The sequence below is a fragment of the Aricia agestis genome, chromosome 17 (genome assembly GCF_905147365.1).
Source record: "Aricia agestis chromosome 17, ilAriAges1.1, whole genome shotgun sequence".
Lineage (NCBI taxonomy): Eukaryota > Metazoa > Arthropoda > Insecta > Lepidoptera > Lycaenidae > Aricia > Aricia agestis.
Window position 1 is genome coordinate 8,206,641 of NC_056422.1, and position 21,492 is coordinate 8,228,132.

A 21,492-nucleotide genomic window follows, 5' to 3' on the forward strand; every position below is an offset into this window, starting at 1 on the left:
TAATGCATTTCTTCTCTCTCCCCCCGCGTCGCTTACCTCAGCACATTGACACAATAATTTGTTAAGAGAAATCAAAACATTAGGCGTCTATTGGGTTATGTGGTCGCTGTGTCTCAGAGACTAGACAGCTTGCTAAAATATTAGCCAAGGTGAAAATGACCATAAGTTAAATGTTTGTATTCCTATTTTAAAACACCGCTTAAAGTCATATAGCAGTTAAAGACGATAATTGAATAACTTACAAATAGAGGCGATAGACTGCGGCGACATGGCGGACATCTTGGTCGTGTCCATCGACACCTGAGTGCCCTGCGACGTCATGTAGCGGTTCACCATTGGCACAAAACTGGAATAACACACATTTAAAGTTTAAACGTAACACGCTGACTAGATCAAGCCTATCTTGCCCGAGTCAATCAATTTAAACCCAGTTTTCCAAAAATTATCACATCGGTAACCGAACAAACATACGAACGACTTATAAAATGTAAATTTAAGATACATATTTGGTTATTAGTTCGTTGTTCACATTACAGATATTGGTTATGGCACCGACAAAAACATAGGTGTGAGCAGGACAGAGATGTGTTTTAGTATAAACCATAGGCCTTTACAATTGTAAAGGAAGAATTTAAGATAACTTTATCTGTGATAAGTGACAACGCACATAATATTTTAAGACATAAGGGCGTTTTCGTTTAATCGAATCGAAAGTGAAAACCTTCAGCTACATTGCATCGAGTCAGTATCAAAGCCGATTACTTCCTTCGGTATATTTTTTTAAATTTTCCGCTGTACTATAATATGTTATTTTAAAAACAATCAATGAACAAACTCTGGAATGAAATGAACCAACAGTATTTTCGGACGCAGCTCTTCAAATGTTGCTAAACTTGCGAATGTCCATGGTCGACTGTAGTTGCTTTCCATCAGTTTGCTCGTTTGCCCCCTTATTTTATTAAAAAAAAAACAATTATCACCTCAGGTCGCAGACGCCGGGCGAGTCGTAGTTGGAAGTATTGGTGGCGACGCTGTTGATGGTGCTGATGCTGTTCGCCGACACGTTGCTGTGGTTCTCGCGGTGCACTCGGTTGTGGTGCCTGCGTGTACACAATAGTGGTTATTATTGGATGAGGTAAATACGTGTTATTCAATATAGCTATCCTTCTCATATTATGTAAAAGCTGGGAATGAGTTAGAGAAGATTCTGTGATAGTCTTGCATGAATGTGTTACCACTTCATCAGTCGTGGCGTTCGTACACGACAGATAGCTGTCTCGCTCGTATGTACTAGAAGTGAGTGAGAGGTACCGTATGAGGTAGCTGTCCCGCACGAAGGTATGGCCCCGCACACGCTGCATACGTATCAGAGGCCTGTAGCGTGAGCGCGAGCTAGTGGTCTCGCTCATATATACTGGGAGTGAGAGGTACCGTATGAGGTAGCTGTCCCGCACGAAGGTACGGCCGCACACGCTGCATACGTATCAGAGGCCTGTAGTGTGAGCACGAGGTAGTGGTCTCGCTCATATATACTGGGAGTGAGTGAGAGGTACCGTATGAGGTAGCTGTCCCGCACGAAGGTACGGCCGCACACGCTGCATACGTATCAGAGGCCTGTAGCGTTAGCGCGAGCTAGTGGTCTCGCTCATATATACTGGGAGTGAGTGAGAGGTACCGTATGAGGTAGCTGTCCCGCACGAAGGTACGGCCGCACACGCTGCATACGTATCAGAGGCCTGTAGCGTGAGCGCGAGTTAGTGGTCTCAATCATATATACTGGGAGTGAGTGAGAGGTACCGTATGAGTTAGCTGCCTCTCACGAAGGTACGGCCCCGCACACGCTGCATACGTATCAGAGGCCTGTAGCGTGATCGCGAGCTAGTGGTCTCGCTCATATATACTGGGAGTGAGAGGTACCGTATGAGGTAGCTGTCCCGCACGAAGGTACGGCCGCACACGCTGCACTCGTAGCAGGGTCCGGTGGCGTGCGTGCGGATGTGCAGCGCGAATTGGCTCTTGGACGTGAACGTCATGGAGCAGCGCTCGCAGCTCAGCGGCTTGTCCGCCACGTGCGACCACCTGCGAATGTGGAGATTTTGGTTATATTTTATAGTACAAACATAATAATTAATTACGGACATTTTTATGTAGATAAATGATTTTTGAAGCTATGGGAGAAACTGCGAATTTGCATCGTATCGTAATGTCATTCTTATTATGAATTTCTTATTATGAATTTTAGTCGCAGATATTTGTGATGCTGTACGCAGTTATGTGTGGGAGCCCTTGGTAATAATGTAATCCATCCAATTACCTTATCGGCATGGAAGACGTTTATTTGTAAATTGTAATTTACGTAACGTCATTTTTATGTTTATTCTGTTTCTTTATAGTCACGCGCCAATAATATCTTTATTGACTTAAAAGTCATGTTTGAAATAAAATAACTATATGTAGTTTACCTGTGCGCGGTGACATAGCTCTTCACAGCAAATCTTTTCTGACAGATATCACAGGCGTACGGACGTTCTCCTGAAATCATATCGATAGATAAGCACAGAAAAAAATTTTGAGGCAAACAAAAAGCTCACAAACTAACTTTGCGTGATGATACAAGCGTATGTTAAAAAGACGGCAAGATGCAATAGATGCAATCTGAAATTAATGGTTAAACGATTTCGAAATTATAACAAATGATACAAATTAAAACAATGAGGTGGATGATTAAATGATAGGTGGTTGTCGGTGCCACATCGTTCCCATTAGCTTCCTGACATCGCAATTTGCCGTCTTCTACCTTCTTCAATGCGTTACACACAAACAATACAAGCGTTCTGATCTGACAATCTGACGACCAGCATCGGCCAATATTCTTTGACATTAAACATAAGTTTTCTTTAAATTTTCCGATTTAAAACGATTTCTTCCAGATGCCAACCGTCACATTGAATGCTGCAAGCAATCACACGCCACGGTTCCTAGCAAAACTTACATTAACACTTTAATCCTGCGTTTATTTTTGAAATAATTTTGAATATCTCTGAATTGCAGGGGAAGAAAATTGACCAATTCGGTATATCGCCAGGCCTCAAAGCGTTAATCCAGTTCTGTCGTGGATCCGTGTTATCACCGTGTCCGTCGTATCTGCTCATACCGGTATGTATTCGCTTGTGGATGTTGAGCGTAGATTTCTGCGTGAAGCGTTTGTAACAGACATCGCACTCGAAGGGCCGCTCGCCGGTGTGTGTGCGCATGTGAATCTCCAGGTACGGCTTGCAAGTGAACGCCGCAGGACACTCCGTGCACTGATACGGCCGACCTTGCACTGACCACGACAATTAGATCCAGCGCGGGACATCACCCGCAATAATACACAATTATAGCTCCAAATGTGGCACCGACAACATGTTACATGATACATAAAAGGACAGACAACGGAAGCGTTAAGTTACACAACTAGATACCGACCTGTGTGCGTTCGTTTGTGAATGTTGAGGGTGGACTTTTGCGCGAACCTCTTGAGGCAGACGTCGCACTGGTAGGGACGCTCGCCGGTGTGCGTGCGGTTGTGGATCTCGAGGTACTGCTTGCAGGTGAAGGCGGCGGGGCACTGCAGGCACTGGAAGGGCCGGCCCTGCACTGTAACGGAGCGAGCCGTGAGACTGACGCAAGGGCCCCCGCCCCCCGCCCGCCGCGCCCGCGACGTACCTGAGTGCGTCCGTTTGTGTATGTTGAGCGAAGACTTCTGCGTGAAGCGCTTCAGGCAGATGTCGCACTGATAGGGTCGCTCGCCGGTGTGCGTGCGCGTGTGTATCTCCAGGTATTGCTTGCAGGTGAAGGCGGCGGGACACGACAGGCACTGGAACGGTCTGCCCTGGACTGGTGCCCAACACATACATTATAGCGGCGACGAGTCCGGGAGGACGCCAGGCGCGCCCTAGCTCTACCGAGATCGCGGCGCGGACTGGTCGCCGCTCGCCGCTAACTCCGCTCCAAATCTCACAGACTACTGTTCCCGGACTCCGGCCGGCGCGAAAACTCAACGAGGATTTGGAGGAGAGAGAGACGAGCGGAGAGGGCGGGGCGGGCGAGGGGCCAGTCCGGCCGGCGCTTTCACCCACCTGTGTGCGTCCGCTTATGTATACTGAGGCTGGACTTCTGCGTGAAGCGCTTGTGACACGCGTCGCACTCATAGGGCCGCTCGCCTGTGTGCGTGCGCGTGTGAGTGGCGGGCGGCAGGCCGTCGCGCCGTGCACTGCGCGAGTGCACACACAAAAGCGAGTAACGCACGTCGCCGCCTACCCCGCTCCCCGCGCCCCGCCCGCAGCCGATATCCCCCGCCGCGATTGAGCGGCCCCCCAATACAATTTTGATACGATCCCGAGTCTACTTCGAAATATCGAGGCGACGAACGTCAAATGCGTCGTCGCGGCGATTGCATTACCGCTTTTGTGACACAATTAATATTAATGAATAATGATGATTACAAAAATGAAACAATAATAATAATATTCGAGGAGATGTAAGTTGCGGAGAGGAGACAGCGGGCCTGATGTTCGAAGGATAGAACTGGGGGTGCAGAAGTACGTAAAGCGCGCCGATGAGTTAACTGAGTACGAGATGTTAGTCGAAAGCAACGAGATGAAAGCTGCTGAGTATTAGGAAACAAAAACAACGGGTCAGGCGGGCAACGGAAAACGGGAGAGAAGCGTGACGCGAAATGAGAATGTATGTGTGACTCGTTCGCTTATCGTACTGATAGAACACAGCTCGTATAATGTATAGTATGGGCTACTAACCCGTATGTATCTTTTCGTGCAAATTGAGCGCGCACTTCTGCGTGAAGGACTTGAGGCAGACGGTGCACTGGAACGGCCGCTCGCCTGCGCCGCCCAAACACGCGGGGGACAGAGAAACAAAACAAAACCACGATGGACAAATAATTCTACACTAAACTTAACCAATAGGCGACCTCGCCGGCTACCATGAGGGAATTTCGATCGCGTTATTTGTCCATCCGACATATTTTCCTCTCCTAGCGTAACTTAATAGAAACCTCACAACGTTCACATGCTTTACTGGTAGTTTTGTGAATAGTTTTTGAGCGCGGTGCGATCTCACATAATATCTTTGCGGCCTCGCAAAGTAATTTGGAACGAACTCATAAAAGAAACTTACATCCACTCGCTAATCTGATTGCTAGTGACTTGGGTGCCCTTAAACTATTCACAAAAAGGTGTCAAAGCCACAACAGCAAACCAAAATTGTAATTTAATGGAGATTGTGACTTGGAAACCGGAAAAATATAAATGTAATATCAAGGGACCCACCGGTGTGTATACGTTTATGGGTGCCAAGGCTGGACTTCTGCGTGAACCGCTTGTCACAGACGTCACATTGATATGGGCGCACTTTGTTGATCAGCGATTGGATGTGCTCCTCTAGAAATATCAACAAAATTCAGCTACAAAACACGTTTTCCCTTCTCTCGTGATATGATAGTGCCTAGTAGCGTCTTCTCTAATTAACATAATTGACTACATAAGGATTTTATGGCAAAAGTGCCTACCAGTGTGTATCTTTCCGTGACGGCCCAGGCTGGACTTCTGAGTGAAGCGCATAAAACAGATGTGGCACTGGTACGGCCGCACTTTCTCTAACAGGGCGCGTCTGTGCTCCTCTATAAGTTAGACGAGTTTCGATATATATCTATTGACTGTTCTAAACATTTTACACCTAACAAAATATGCAATGGCGCTCGTTCTCGCGAACACAGGGGGAGGGTGGCCGATTCGACAGTGCCATCTGCCTCAAGGAGTAGTGTTACATCAGACTGGATGGAAAAAAACTTACTTTCACATTAACTTGTACCGATTCAAACTGAATTCGAATTATGTTAAGAAGCAAATTAACATTTCAAATTTGTCGAAGCTCTATTTGAAAGGGAAGAGATAGATAAGAAAGAGGGCGGCGCTGTAACCCACCCGTGTGTATTTTCTTGTGTCTGTTGAGGCTGGAGCTCTGCGTGAAGCGCATCCCACAGAGCTCGCACTTGTGCGGTCGGTCCTTCACCATCAACGCGCGCATGTGCTCATCTAGAAGCCACACCATGTCGTCACGCGCGAGTCACGTGACCGTCACGTGGGCATCACGTGACAGATGCAAGCCAATCGGCACGCGCGCTTGTGCGTACCAGCGTGCGTGCCTCCCCTCCCCCTGTTCAACTCTCGATGCTACGCCCTGATCTATGCGTGGCACAACTCAAAAACTATTCACATGGTAATCAAGCATATGTGTCCGTCGAGACAGTCGCGAGCGAGCTGTGAGTCGCACCAGTGTCAAAACTATCTTAACATAAATAGACATACAGTCATAGGGGTGTATTAAGTACACCAAGTTATGATATAAGTAAGCGTTTTACGCGCCAATTATTAATAACTATTAAACCGGTAAGTGATGGATATTTCAAATCTAATAAAAGTTAAAACAAATTGATAACTTTTTTCACAGTATACAATACTCAGCCCCTTCAAACTTCTTCTATGTATTTTCGAGTTTCGGTTCGATTAAAATGTTACTAAACTAAAAGAGTAATAATAAAGAACAACAATAATAGCACATTTATCTACAGTAAAAACATGTTATCAATTAGTTAAAAACGAAATGAAATATATCAGGGCGTCGAAATTTAAAATGAAAAACTTTTTAAAAACCTGTCATTTGTACAAAATAAAAATAAAATAAAAAAAACAGAACGAGTAACGGAAACAGGGGGAGGTTGACTTGATCTTTTTTTTACGATTGTCCCTCATGGTAAGAGCATGGGAGTTAGGATAGTTTAATTAATGATAATTTTAGGGTTAATATAATGCAACTTCCATATAATAAGTGTTAAGTTTTGGATAGTAATATCTTAGCTGAAATTATATATATTGAAAAATGGAAGTTACACTTATTTTTAATTATATGTGTAGACAAGATCAGATAACATATAAAGTAAGTTAATATTTTTAAAAGATTTATAGAAGTAAAACCTAACAGTATTTTATCTTTTAACCAAAAACTAAACTTTATAAAAAGTGCTACAATAACAACTCAACAATTAAGTAGAAAATTAAAAGATATATTTTACTTTTGTTTTTCCTAAGCAATTATTTCAAAATAATAAAAATACCTATAAAAAGAATTCGAAAGCGGAGTCTTGGCAAAACTAAAGGCTGCCCGTCACACGCTAAATATAACTCTAATTAGTGTGCAAATACGAAGTGTCTTAAGAATATTTTAATTAGACATGCTCATTTGAAAATTAAAGAAAAAACACATTTATGAATTTTTAATGATACAGCATTATACTAATGGTATAAAGGGGAAATATGTTGTTGGTTTGGATCGATTAGGCTTGGAAATTTTGCATAGATATATTTTTTTTATGAAATAAGGGGGCAAACGAGCAAACGGGTCACCTGATGGAAAGCAACTTCCGTCGCCCATGGACACTCGCAGCATCAGAAGAGCTGCAAATGCGTTGCCGGCCTTTTAAGAGGAAATAGGGTAATAGGGGAGGGAAGTTTAGGGGATTGGGCCTCCGGTAAACTCACTCACTCGGCGAAACACAGCGCAAGCGCTATTTCACGCCGGTTTCGCCGGTCGGAGAGCCATGCTTCGGCACGAATGGGCCGGCTCGACCGGATAAATACCACGTTCTCACAGAAAACCGGCGTGAAACAGCGCTTGCGCTGTGTTTCGCCGAGTGAGTGAGTTTACCGGAGGCCCAATCCCTACCCTATTCCCTTCCCTACCGTCAACTATTCCCTTCCCTTCCCTTCCCTACCCTCCCCTATTACCCTATTCCCTCTTAAAAGGCCGGCAACGCACTTGCTGCTCTTCTAATGCTGCGAGTGTCCATGGGCGACGGAAGTTGCTTTCCATCAGGTGACCCGTTTGCTCGTTTGCCCCCTTATTTCATAAAAAAAAAAAACCCAGCCAAATATTGCAATGATCCTTACAAATGGTTGGTGTGATTTGACATTTTGTGATGAAGACAAATCGACTGACTTATAAGTTATAACTTATAACTCATTTGCAAACACCGAACGGTACAAGATAATTTTTTTTAAATAATAATATCTATGGACGCTCACACCACGTCAGTCTGGCCCGTGCTGAGTACCGGAAGGACGTGTGTTACAGAGTGTTACAAGATAAATACAATAATTATTATTAATCACTTCTAGATAGTATAGGGTAAGTACTAAGTATACATTTTAAAGAGGTATTTTTTTTCAAAAAATAGTTACAACATTTGGAAAAAAATGTGCATTCTTAATAGGCATGTCTAATTTAAATATCAAAAACACTTTGTATACACCAGACATAAATAATGGTATGTGCATATAGTCTTTTAATTTTATTGGCTATATATTGTCTTTTAATAATAACAAAGAGACAAAACTTCTGTTAATTGTTATTAACACCCATCCCATTCTCTATGTCTCTCAAGTATCTAAAACCCTTTGCACACTTCACGTGCGAATCGCGTGCGACATTGCGATTTGAACGCGATAGTCAAATGACTAACAAGTTTCGATTGTACTCTTCCGAATGCTGAGCGTAAGCTACTGTTACTTCCCACTTTGAAAACAGCGCCTCTAGTGGCAAACGATGGAAGCTAACTTAACGCTAAAATTTCTTTAACGTCCTGACGATGAAATGTGCCAAAAACTTATGGTCAGACTACAAAGGTATGAGATTTGATATTCAACTTTACGTACAGCTATCTAGGTTCCTAGAATGCAACAACATGAACTCCTAGTGGGAATTTATGCTTAACCTACGGGTTCAGGGTCTGTCGCAGCATCGCGCGGTTCACGCATCAAGTGTGTAGGTGTCATAACGTTAAGGGTCAACTACACGACGCGACTCACCGGTGTGGACGCGTTTGTGCGTGTTGAGGCTGGACTTCTGCGTGAAGCGCTTGAGGCACAGGTCGCACTGGAACGGCCGCTCGCCGGTGTGTGTGCGCATGTGCACGTCCAGATACGGCTTGCGGCAGAACGCTGCGTCGCATACCTGCGAATACATTTTTTTTAAGATATATAGTCTGTCAAGAAAGTGAAGAAATTAAAAAGTGGCAACATCGTAGTGTCATCCCTTTCAAATCAATCTAAGAAAAAAGAGATGTCACTACGATGTTGCCACTTTTCACTTTCTTCACTTTCTCGACAGACTATACATGTTAGGCTGAAATGTACATCGCTTTATTCAATATTACTTTATTTAAACTAGAACTGACGTGTTGTTTGCGTTTATTTAAAACTAGCCAATAAAAAATAAACATTGTTTACAGTCTCCTTTCTCCGAGGTAAGTATGTAAAGTAACTAAATTAATATTGTGAAATAACATTGTGGCCGGCCTAGGAAAAGATGGCGCGATGAGCTGGAGGCGTACCAACCGGGCTGGCCAACGGTGGCGCTGGAGCGAGACAAGTGGAAGACCCTGGGGGAGGCCTTTGCCCAGCAGTGGGATAGTATAGGCTAACAAAAAAAAAAGTTTTGTACTAACTGTGCATTGAAACGGCTTGTTCCCGGAGTGTAACTTCATGTGGACGTAATACGATGATGCCGAAGACAGCACTTTGCCGCATACCTGTCACAAACACTAGAGATGAGTCTAAATAGAGGTACATAAATACATTGAACCCCAGTCACTTAACACGAATAGCATTGATTTATCTATGTGTTTCTTTTATTCAAAAGAAAATATAAACGATATATCTAGATTTTTGCGCGAGAGAAAGATACAAGTAGATATATATTAACTTTTGGTTTACTTAACCTATTTGAGTGTATATTTTTTTACTTCATTAAGTAAAATCAGCAGTAAGAGATAAAACTTACAATCTAAAAAATAAGTTATTTACTAAATTGAAATACTCGTAATAATGTTTATATATAAAAATTAAATAATAAGTGTTATTACCTTACAAGCTTGAGGTTTTGAGCGTGGAATTGATTGCGGGCCGTTTGATACTTCCATTTTTGTTTGGATTGAACCCATGTCGACACCCATTCCCTGCAGGGAAAGAAGACAGTTGTAGCAACAGAAAAATATAGGTTAACTAGCTGTCCCGGCAAACGTTGTTTTGCCATAAAATGATTTTCCTTGTTTTCCTGCTTTTCACTTTTCTGATTTTTCTGTTTTTTTTTCTATAGACATCACGGAGCCTTTCCAACGAATGCAAAACCGTGGAAATCGGTAGTGCGTTCTGGAGTTATAGCGTCAGGAAGGAAAACCCGACTTATTTTTATATATTAGACAAGGAAATATTATCTTTTCAGCAAGACAGTAATGTGTTACTAGAAACTTCTGTGTAGGTACTCATTGTAGATCTTCTTATTAGTAGCTGGGCTATTTAATTATGATTAAGTATTATTATAAAAAAAATATACTTGTGCACATTGTCTGCCGTCCATGTCCATTTCAACTCCTTCATCCTCCATCCCCTTGAAGCTCAACTGCAAAACAGTTAAATTTTTAACTAACTTTTAAGGGTGAGTTGCACCAACTTACTTAAACTATAACTTTAACTAACAAAATGTCAAATGAACTGTCAAATTCCTAGTAAAAGTCCATAATGGACGCCATATTTGACGATAACCTTAACCTTAACTATAACTACGCCTCTGGTTCAAGTTGCAACCCACTCTAAGTATGTCCAAAGTATTTTAATATCTCCAACGATTTTTTGAAAGCCTATGCTGTCATATCTAATGTTACTAAATTGTAATCAAACTTAAGAGTCCGTATACGAAATTTTGCCGATTTCGCTCATTTTACAGACGTGATTTAACAGTTAAAATTCAGTATTTCTATAAGTTTTAATGCACAACATGTAAGATCATTTCAATTATAATCTAATGTTGCAGCTATTTTTTTTAAGTATCTTTAAATAATCCAACTCAAACCCGCGACAGTTTTGTGATTTTTGCTGTAAAAGGTTTAGAATATCACCTGTTTATGGATTGTATTAACGTCTTAACGGTATGAAAAAAATACAATGTACTGTTGAGAAAGTCGTCTATACAATGTTGGAATTACTTTTTACCACTTTAATATTAAATAGTTGAGTAACAAAAATGTAACTCGGCAAAATTTTTGTTAATGAGGGATTTTCATTTATATTTTTTAATTTTAATTTTAACAATCTTAACTAGATGGCGTAAGGTTAGGCACCTCTAGATTTTCTATTGGTTCCTCACCGATCTGAAATTATCTGCAGGTTGGCATCACTGACTACATGTGGGTTGTTTCCAAAAAATATCAGTGTACTGTTAAGTGTGACATAAATCAAAATATCTTAAACCTAAGTGATCATTGGCCTAAGCGATTAGGCCAGTATACTGGTAATAGTTTAGGAACACGCTGACATAATAAAAACTTGTCAAACTGAAATTTGACAACTGAAAGAGTTTTGGCGGGCATGTCTCTTTCAAACTTCTTCTACTTTTTATTGTTGGTGTGGTTTTTATTATTTTTTCCCAAATTGTGGTTTTTGGGTTTTTGATATTCATTATTGGTAAAATATTTCCGTTATCTTGCACAAGTGCAGGTAAGATGTTGTCAAAACCAAAATGTATAATTCCTGTGACGTTTGGTGTGAATATCGGTAAATAGGGCTATTTCTTCCGTGAATTTTAGGTAAAACATCGTTATAATAACTTTATTATCCTATTCGTTGGAATATTATTGCGTCTTTTTCAAGTTAAAATATATCAAGTTTTACATTCTTTCGCCCAGTTTTGTAGCAATTATTGATGGTATTCCCTGGTATTACCGATAGTTGTCTACCCATACGCCATCTAGTTACTAAAATGGAAACTGTTTGACAATCAAATTAAAAATATAGGAAAATCCCTCATTTCGGCAACTTGGAGCTGTAATTCATAAAAAAAACGACAGAAATAATCTATAGATAAAATTCTATCCAATTCGAGAAAAAAGGAAAAAAAAAGAAAAGCAAATTGTGCCAAAAACACGTATCAAAACAACCTAAATATCACATTAGCCTTGCGGCGAGTAATATAATGTCAGATTTAGGTTGTTTTGAATCGTGTTTTTGGCACAATTTGTTTTTTTTCTTTTTTCGCGAATTGGATAGAATTTTATCTATATAATAGATTATTTCTGTCTTTTCTTCAAAATTTCGGCAAAATTTCGTATCCGGACTCTAAAAGGCTGCTGGAAAATAATTGACACCACCTGACTGAAACAAAACTTTTGTCTTAGACGATGGTTACACTGTCAGTCTGACACCAGTGCCACCAGTTCAGTCCAGCAGTCTGAGACTGACACAAGACAGATGGCTGAAAAAATAATAAAAAAAAAAATATCAGTCCATCAATCAAACGGGTTAATCAAGACGACTACTCTTCCGTCATTTTTGACCAAAATTATGGACTGAACTGATGGCAGACTGACCGTGTACAGAGTAAACGCTGGTAAACAGAACTAACGAGTAGGCCAACTCAGAATAAGTTTGACGAAGTATGTCATATCGGCCGGCGCGCGCCCTAGCACCCCATCTCGCGTATATTCGCCCGTTTGTTTGAAGTCGAGTTACTCCTTAGTTCTGCCTACTCTGCCATGTAACCGTAGTCTAATATTTTAATTTCGTTGGGGGTTCAAACATTTTTGTATCGAGCCTGGCATATCAAGCCGCCGGCCATTTTGATTTTTTAATTTCCGACACTTTAGGATACCACGTTAGGATCCAAATATACCACTTTTATCGTGCTCGGAAATTTTGAAAAAAATTAAGATGGCCTATGCCACAAAGGTTCGTACTCCTTTGACTTACATTGTCGACATCATCATCATCTTGCTGCATGTCCTGGTGCTCCATGAGCTCCTGGTGCTGCTGCTGCATCAGGCTGTCCTTGGAGTCCTCGTGCTGGTGCTGGTTCATGTTGATGATGGGATGGTTTGACTCCGAACGGATTATGGTGGGCGGCCCGCTGTTCACATGTTGGTGTGTGTAGAAGCTGCAAGAGAATATTTGTCTAACTTCCAGAAATCAGTTTATGTTTCCAATTAAAATTATAAGTTACAACTTAATTCCAGATAACTTTTACATGTGTTCAACAATTACTTGGTTCTTTGTGGACCAACTACTTATTACTCTTTCTATTTTGTGATATAGAATTTTTCACTAGTTGCTTTGACTACTAAAGAGATGTTAAATACTTAACACCTATGGGGTATAATATCTCCCAGAGGCAACTTCTAAAGTTATGAAAGATAGAACTGGAAAATAAGTAACCAGTTACCAGACAAGTAACAAATTACTGCTAGATATTGGTGCACTTGTGCCATTGCTCTCAGTTACCTTTACAGTGTGTTCGGACGAGCGCGTTTTCTGCTGTCGCGTTTGGGAGAAAACGCGAGCAGAAACCGCGCGCAGAAAACGAGCACGTCTGAACGCGCCCTTATACAGGTTGTAACAAAACAAAGTGATAAAACTTTAGGATGTGTACGAGTTTGATTCCCTCGTATAGAGTTGACTGTTAACAGTAGCAGTGCTGAAAGAGCAAATTTTTTTTTCTTTTGTATGGGGAAACTCGTGACGCCGCGCTGGGGTGCTTGCCTAAACAAATCTGAAATCTTTGGTCTTCCAGCCACGGGCGTATATATAGCTTTGATAAGAGGGGGGGGTACCTACTGACACGCTCCACAGTACATCTTATATCTTTAAACGAGCAATTCTTGTATATATATAATTGGAATCTCGGAATCGGCTCCAACGATTTTCATGACATTTAGTATTTCGGGGGCGATAAATCGATCTAGCTAGGAATCATTTTTAGAAAATGTCTTTTTATTCGTGTTTTATCGATAATAATTGATAAACTGAAAAATATGACCCTTCCTGACATCTATTGGCGAATAATAATACTATTTTGTAGCTAAAGCTATTCCAGCAGATGGCGTTGTTAAGTAACATTATGTCAACGAGTGTTTGCTATACCAAGCAAAGCTCGGTCATCCAGGTACTTATTATTATATTGTAAATAGAAAAAAAAAATACAGGTACCTCGCCGATGAAAATCGGTAGGTACATAATTATATTGTCCATTGAACAACACAAACACACCGTAAAGTATCATCACTTAGTTTTCTTACACCATGTACTATCAGAGAAGTTGATTCCTAGGCAGATTCCTAGGTAGATCCCCCACCCCTAATTCGGTCGCGTTACGGCAAACCCTGCCGACAGATCAATTCACATTAAATTAAATTAACATTGACAGCAACTGCCTAGGAATCAATTTCGTTTATGATACATCTCAAGGTCCCAACTCACCTCATGGGCTCGGCCTTGATCTGCTGCTCGAACATGCTGATGGTGGCGAGTAGGTCGCCGGGGGGCGGCACGGGGACGCCCACGCCCCGCGCCACGCCCCCGACGCCCACGCTCCAGTGTGCCGGGAAACTAATGGCGCCCACTCGCCGAACACATTTTTAACCACCACCTGGATAAAGTAAAATATATATAGAACACAGCCAACACTACACTTACGTGCAGTAGCGGGGTACGAAAGGTGGTGCACCAATTTTTAGCACTAGCACCCTGGGCGCCGAAATCTCGCCCAGGGCGCTGGTAGTGCTAAAACCGGCCCTGCATACGCACACAGCAGCTCAAAAAAGAGTAGACGCCGAACATATTTTTTTTATCACAAAAAAGGATAGGAACCTTACTAAACCACATATAAAAGGTGTCAGCGTGATAAATGATAATATTTAAAGTGTAGAACCCTCAGCCCTCTCCCAATCTCAAGTGAAATACCTATATTTAACAATAATAATAATTTATCCTTGTCTAACACAGAACTTTGTAATGAAATTTCTTGATTCGGTCTAAAGCTATGGAATAGCTTAGAATATTTTATTTTATAATAATATTTTTACCTCCACCACATGACCTGATTGTTTTTAAAAAAATATGTTTCTGGTTTTGCATTTAGGGTTGCCAGGCGTCCGGATAAGTCCGGCTAAAATTAAGAGGAGTCTGTAGAGCTTTGAATCAATAATTTTATATGAAAATCTACTAATTTTAGAAGGTTTTACACCTAATAAAATGTAAAATAGTATGTTAAATTGTTTCAATAAAACATTTTTTATTAAAACAATTTAACATACTATTCCTACACTAAGAGTATTCGAACAGGACTTTCTTGTACAAATGTCCGGCCAAGCCGGCTGCTTTGTCCGGTTTTTTGGTTTAGTGACCTGGCAACCCTATTTGCGTTCATGTACTTTTAAATTGGGTCATGCTTATTTTTATTAATTGATAAAATAAAATTATCTCCTGGGCATATGATCTGCTTGTCATGGTGATAAGACTGAAAATCAATTATCAAACTTGAAAAGAATAATTATTTAATATGAGTAAGTTCACATATAAAAGCTAAAGAGCTATCTCATACACCAGATGTCTTTTTTCAAGTAAAATGTCTATTTCTGCCAAATTTTTTGTTGTACTTGTTTTACTGTATATCAGGGATTCCCAATCTTTTTCAGCCTGCGGCGCACTTACAAGTCTCAATGTTTTGTCACGGCGCCCTACTTTACCAAAAACATACAAAATTAAACACGCCTTAATGATAGGAAGGTAGTAAGAAGATAGCAAGTAAATAATATAATAAACGAATATTTAAAATCATCTGCCTGCTCGGTAAAATTCATATTATTATTTTATTTTAATTATATTTGTGGTTATGGAAAATGATGGAGGATCTCACTCAGGACTCACGGAGCCCCTCTTGCCTTTCCACGGCGCACCAGGGCTCCGCCGCGGCGCACAGTTTGGGAACCCTGCTGTATATGATACTCAAATGATAGAAACACTTAATTTACTATGGTCTATAAAAACGATTATAATATGAATATGAGTGAAGTCAAGACTTTAAAATTGTACCAAAGGTAAAATGACAAGAGCAACATTTATATCTTTTATTATTTCAAATCAAATCATTTTTATTCAGTTTATTTTTATAAAATTCTGAATGTCGAAACTATGGTGCCTACTGCCTACCACTGGTACTGGTACGGCGTAAGAAACATGCATGGGGCCATCTTTCACCAAAAAAATGGAAAATTTCTCTGTTTAAAAATAATATAATAACAATATTATGACAAAGCTATTATTAATTCTTTGAAACAATAACTCAGTATGTGAATTAAAAAACTAAGAAAATAGACACGGGTATTAGAATATTGTGATAGTGTTTATATGGCTTTTATCAGAAAGAGTCTCATAGCACTCGGGACTAATAAGAAAAACAAAACAATGTCAATTTGTTGTTGTAATTCAAATATTAGTTTTTACATTCATATGTATTTTATTTATAAGTAAAAACATAATATTAAATAATAATTTAAATTAATAATAATAATAAAACATACCCAAAAACTAATTTGGTTTTCCTAACTTTTATGCACCTGTTTATGAGTAATCATAATTTATGTAATTTTAACGCACTTATTAAAAAAAATTTATACTCTGCTTTATTTTATAATAAGAAACAATAGAAAATTTAATTGAAATTAGGTAGTACAGTACATACAATTTTTCAGTTTTCTATCTTTGTGAAAAAAGTAGTCATTGACATTGACATACAATGACCCGAGTTTTTCCAAAATAATAATAATTACTTACTTATTATAGTGTGACTTGTAATCTTTGATCATGGAATTATTTTTCGATAAAAATTATTTCTAATTTCTTACTTTCTAATTTTTGATTTCATAAATCCTTTAAATATTGTGTACGCACATTTGTGCGGTCTATTTATGCATATATTATTAGTATTAGGTATGCTCATTGATATTCCAGTGACATTTTGCTCATATTGCTTTCCATAACAAGAAACGGCCGTCAGCATGTAAACAAACAACAAAAACATACAATAAACTTGAATAGTTGAAATTCGTAATGTCTCCACCCAGCGGCTTCCCCCCCTGCCATCAATAAAATGGCCAATTCGTTATTGAATTTTGTCCCTCTTGCTTTACGGCCGAGTTGCGCGACGCCGGTTGTTAAAAGATAAAATAATAATTAATTATCATTATGTTTTATGTAACGTAAACAGAACTAAACTAACAAGCTCTTTAATAATATCGGCAAGGATTATGTCATATCGCAAAAACAAAAATTATACTTATGCAGTTTTTTTTTGCAAAATTTTTGATTATGTACTAAATTACTACGGGTAAACAAAAGTAATGCTTGCTTTAACTAAAAGTATTAAAAGCCTTTATTTTGTTCATTTTATTTTCGTCGGCAGAAACCAAATAGTGAAATTGGAAAATAATCAAAAATTTCATGCAAAATTATATATTTGTAAATCTTATTGGAAGCGGCTATAAACTTATAGAAAAAACTATGATTCTACTCACATTAGTAAAAAAACACCTAAAAAGAGTAACGTGTGCAGAAACACATAAATTAGAACACTAATTACACAATTTCATTAAGCTTAGCCATTCGAATTATGTTTTTCTTAGCCACCGACATAAAATGGCTGCTACCTCATTGTTCTGCGCGTTCGTTCGTGCGCATAGAAGCCGTGAACGCTTGGGGACGACTTCTCCGCCAATTAAAATTGTGGCGCGAAATTTAAGGCAATTTTAATGACCATGACATAATTAATCCATCTAATTAATAATTAATGGTTTAATACAGGCATATATTTACTTATCAGATAGAAAAAAATGAATGCCGTTAAAAGTATTAACATAAAAACAGGTATGTAGAATGCAGCATCAATGTCGCCACTGTCTATATAGGGCTCGACTTGCTTACTGTTGCGAACAATATATTTTTTATGCTGATGACCAATTCCTTTCAAATGTTGATCGAACTGTTGACTGGAGTTCGTAAAAATTTCACATATAGAACAATAAAATCGCCTACATTTAATTACATTTTTCGAAGTACTGCTTTGCTTTTCTTCCATATTAAATCAGAATAATTATATTATAAGTACGGAAAAATCTGAAAAATAAAAAAAAATTATTTAAAGTATCAAAACTTCTTTATTTTACTACAGTCTACATTCTACATTTTGATAGCTCTAATGGCTCTATCATACACACACTAAAAACATGATACATAACACTCACACAACTAAAAGGAGCCCAAACAGTCAAACAAATGAGAGAGAAAATTAATTCCTGATTTTTAAACACAAATTGATTTATCATCATTCGTCACTAGATTTTCGACTTGAGTCTACAGTCCAATCTACAGTCAGACTCTTGACTCTTTTGACTTTTCACATAAATAATTTGAGACGAACCTCTGGAAGATTCTGAGCCATGAAATGGTTTTAAATACAATAAAATATTGTATAAACTAGAGTTTACTAGAGATATATCAATACCTACCCAAAGTCCTAAGGTATCGATTCAACTAACTTTTACAGATAAGTAACTTTAGGAAAAACTACCTACGGATTCCTGTGTGAGCAAAGAACTTGTCATCAGCCAATATACTAGTAAGTTTTTGACTACCCTCTTCTAGGGTCTGACTAGGTATTTTGTTTTTTAGGGTTCCGTACCCAAAGGGTAAAAACGGGACCCTATTACTAAGACTTCGATGTCTGTCCGTCTGTCCGTCTGTCTGTCTGTGTGTCTCTAGGCTATAACTCAAGACCAAGAACCGATATAGCTAGATTTTTGAAATTTTCACGGATTGTGTAAGTATATCTGTTGCCGCTATAACAACAAATACTAAAAACAAAATAAATTAAATATTTAAGGTGGGCTCCCATACAACAAATGTGATTTTTTTGCACGATATTAATTTTATTTGTACTTTAATAATTTCTAATAATATTTAAATAAGTAAATGAAATAATCAAGACATACAAAAAACACAATTTTCAGCATATTTTTGCGCTTTTGTGGTACGGAATGATGAATGTGCAATGTGTGTAATGCACACGGGCGCCATCATCTAGGGGCGCCAAATCGCCATCTTTAGGGGCGCCAAAAACAAAGACCCAAAAAATTTGCCAAAATCTTTTTTTTTTTGCACACAGGCGCCAATAGCCCTTACAAAAGCCCTGTAGGTAAGGATTCAAAAGTTCTGTTGGGTACCTTCGGATCCAGGGTATAATCTGGTGTGAAGTCTTACTTTTTGGTAGCATGTGCCTCGAATACTTCAGAAAAAATTGAAATCACTATAATATTATGTTTCCATACTTTCAAGGAGTCCCCTCGATTCCTCAAGGATCCCATCATCAGGTCACCACTTTTGTGAACATGGTACCAAATTCTAGTTAAACCCTATACAACACAAAAAGAATTTTGAAAGTCGGACCACAAACGACTAAGTAATCGTTAAACATACAAAAAAAACTTACAGCCGAACGTATTACCTCCTCCTTTTTGGAAGTCGGTCAAAAACTGATCGATGCTACCACAAACCGGTCAACACGTACCTAAACCACGCCCCCCGCCACCCGCGCTACCTCCAGACTGCAGGTAGCGTAACATGCTCGAAAATCGCTCGCCTGTCGATTTTTGAGCATGCTTATTATGAGCAATGCATGGACCAATATTGTTTGTGGTGGAAACATTAAAATGTATTATTTTTAGGGTTCCGTACCCAAAGGGTAAAAACGGGAACCTATAGGCTACTTGACCTATATTCAATTTCATTGAACAAATACATATTTCTAGTAGAACTTGGCCTAGGACACCGTATTTCACCCTTATCGTCAAATAAAAGCTTATGGTTGATAAATAAATTCGATTTGAAAATATGATTTTATGAAAATATGATTTATACTGACGAAAACGCTTTGCGGTACTTCCGATTTGGATGTGTCGTCATCACACTAGTAATTTAATATCTTTTATTTATCGCGCTCGTTATATGTAAGTTTATTTGTACATAAATAATAAGAATACGCCTAGAAAGATTTGTAAAATATATTTTCTTGAATAATTAAAAAAAAACATCAGTTTCTTTATTTATTTTAGACGGGAAATAAAATGGCCAAAACTTTTCGCCAAAATATTTCAACATTCTTTTATAATTTTTGGGCACTTTTAGACTCGTACATTTAGCACATAAAAAAATGTTCAATAAAAAGAGTTTAAAATACAAAACGTATGACGTCACACTATGGCGGACAGTGTTTTCGGCGCCATTTATAAGGCATATTTATCAATCAACATTTTTATGGGTTTCTACTTTCTACTGTGTAAAATATTAAAATATTAGTTTTTTTGTGAAAATGAATGATTAAGAAGCGATTAGCATGAAGAAAAAAAAGGTCAAGTAGCCTATTACTGAGACTTCGATGTCTGTCCGTCTGTCTGTCTGGCTGTAACTCAATAACCGCTATAGCAAGACTTTTGAAATTTTCACAGATTGTGTATTTCTGTTGCCGCTATAACAACAAATACTAAAAACAAAATAAAATTTATGTTTAAGGTGGGCTCCTCCCATTCAACAAATGTATTTTTTTGGTCTTTTTTGCTCGTAATCAATAATGGCTACAGCTAGGCACTTGAAATTTTCATAAAGGCCTTATAATATCCTAAGATCCGACCGTAAATCCTGCATGAATCGTTTTTTTCGATCAAATATATTTTAAAATAATCTTTAGAACGTATAGAATGGATTAATGTTGGGTTGCCTTGTTAAAAGTAGCCGCAAGTACCTCTAATTGAGTAAAATAAAAGCCCGTAATACACACTTGCGTGTATTCAATGGAAAAATAAGTACCTATAGTGCGTTTCATCAAATAGTTCTTTTGCCGTCATGTTGGCACCAATGCAAATTAGTGTTGCCTCAATATCTTTACTGTGCTACCTTAAATTAGGGGAGATAATAATATGTTATCACAAAATACTTTTAATAATTCCCTAATTTTATATAATTCTAACTTTCGCCCGCGGCTTATCCTGCGTTAACGTCTATCCCCCGGGGACCGTTCTTTTTCCCGGGATGAAAGGTACCCTATGTCCTTCTCCATACCCCAGACAACGTGTACGTATGAAAGTTTCTTGATGATCCGCTTAGTACTTTATGCGTAAAGTCGTAAGAAACAAACAAAGTCACTTTCGCATTTATTAGCTAAGAGCCGAGCTTTATGAGGGCTCGCATCGTTACACCTTGACTGACTGATGATAACACATTTACATGTAACTAAAATTACTATGTTAAAGCACAAATCAATAGGCGTGATAGATTTTCCGTAAAGTGTACCACAAAATGTACAGGTTGTGGGATATACTACGGCTCGTTTCGCTCGCCCTGATAATAATAATATAAGTACTATATTTTACCCGCGACTTCGTTCGCATGACGCATGTCAACATGACGGCAAAGGAACTATTCGATGAAACGCACTCTACTAAGAAGGAATGACATTGAGGAATGACAGGACACTACGCATAAAAATAAAAACGCCTGTTAA

General features: G+C 38.9%; 1 protein-coding gene across 14 annotated transcripts in view; it reads right to left on the reverse strand.

Annotated features, from left to right (window-relative positions):
• Window positions 1-18,512, reverse strand: part of LOC121735616 (zinc finger protein OZF-like) — a 28,483-nt gene extending 9,971 nt beyond the window's left edge. Inside the window, exons 1-20 of one of the 14 annotated variants that reach the window (XM_042126485.1) lie at window positions 18,446-18,512; window positions 17,588-18,053; window positions 14,361-14,529; window positions 12,858-13,041; window positions 10,450-10,515; window positions 9,980-10,072; window positions 9,563-9,646; window positions 8,925-9,069; window positions 5,985-6,095; window positions 5,570-5,680; window positions 5,331-5,441; window positions 4,800-4,883; window positions 4,122-4,205; window positions 3,709-3,879; window positions 3,469-3,639; window positions 3,155-3,325; window positions 2,463-2,532; window positions 1,918-2,079; window positions 981-1,100; window positions 243-346 (exon numbers count right to left, since the gene is read on the reverse strand). In XM_042126485.1, the coding sequence (XP_041982419.1) occupies window positions 243-346; window positions 981-1,100; window positions 1,918-2,079; window positions 2,463-2,532; window positions 3,155-3,325; window positions 3,469-3,639; window positions 3,709-3,879; window positions 4,122-4,205; window positions 4,800-4,883; window positions 5,331-5,441; window positions 5,570-5,680; window positions 5,985-6,095; window positions 8,925-9,069; window positions 9,563-9,646; window positions 9,980-10,072; window positions 10,450-10,515; window positions 12,858-13,041; window positions 14,361-14,395 (2,077 nt within the window). In that variant the 5' untranslated portion in view covers window positions 14,396-14,529; window positions 17,588-18,053; window positions 18,446-18,512. Of the gene's footprint in view, window positions 1-242; window positions 347-980; window positions 1,101-1,917; window positions 2,080-2,462; window positions 2,533-3,154; window positions 3,326-3,468; window positions 3,640-3,708; window positions 3,880-4,121; window positions 4,206-4,799; window positions 4,884-5,330; window positions 5,442-5,569; window positions 5,681-5,984; window positions 6,096-8,924; window positions 9,070-9,562; window positions 9,647-9,979; window positions 10,073-10,449; window positions 10,516-12,857; window positions 13,042-14,360; window positions 14,530-17,455; window positions 18,054-18,445 lie in introns of all 14 variants that reach the window. The other 13 variants (XM_042126484.1, XM_042126489.1, XM_042126488.1 and 10 more) reach the window with 13 other exon arrangements.
• Between the last annotated feature and the right edge of the window lie 2,980 nt (window positions 18,513-21,492).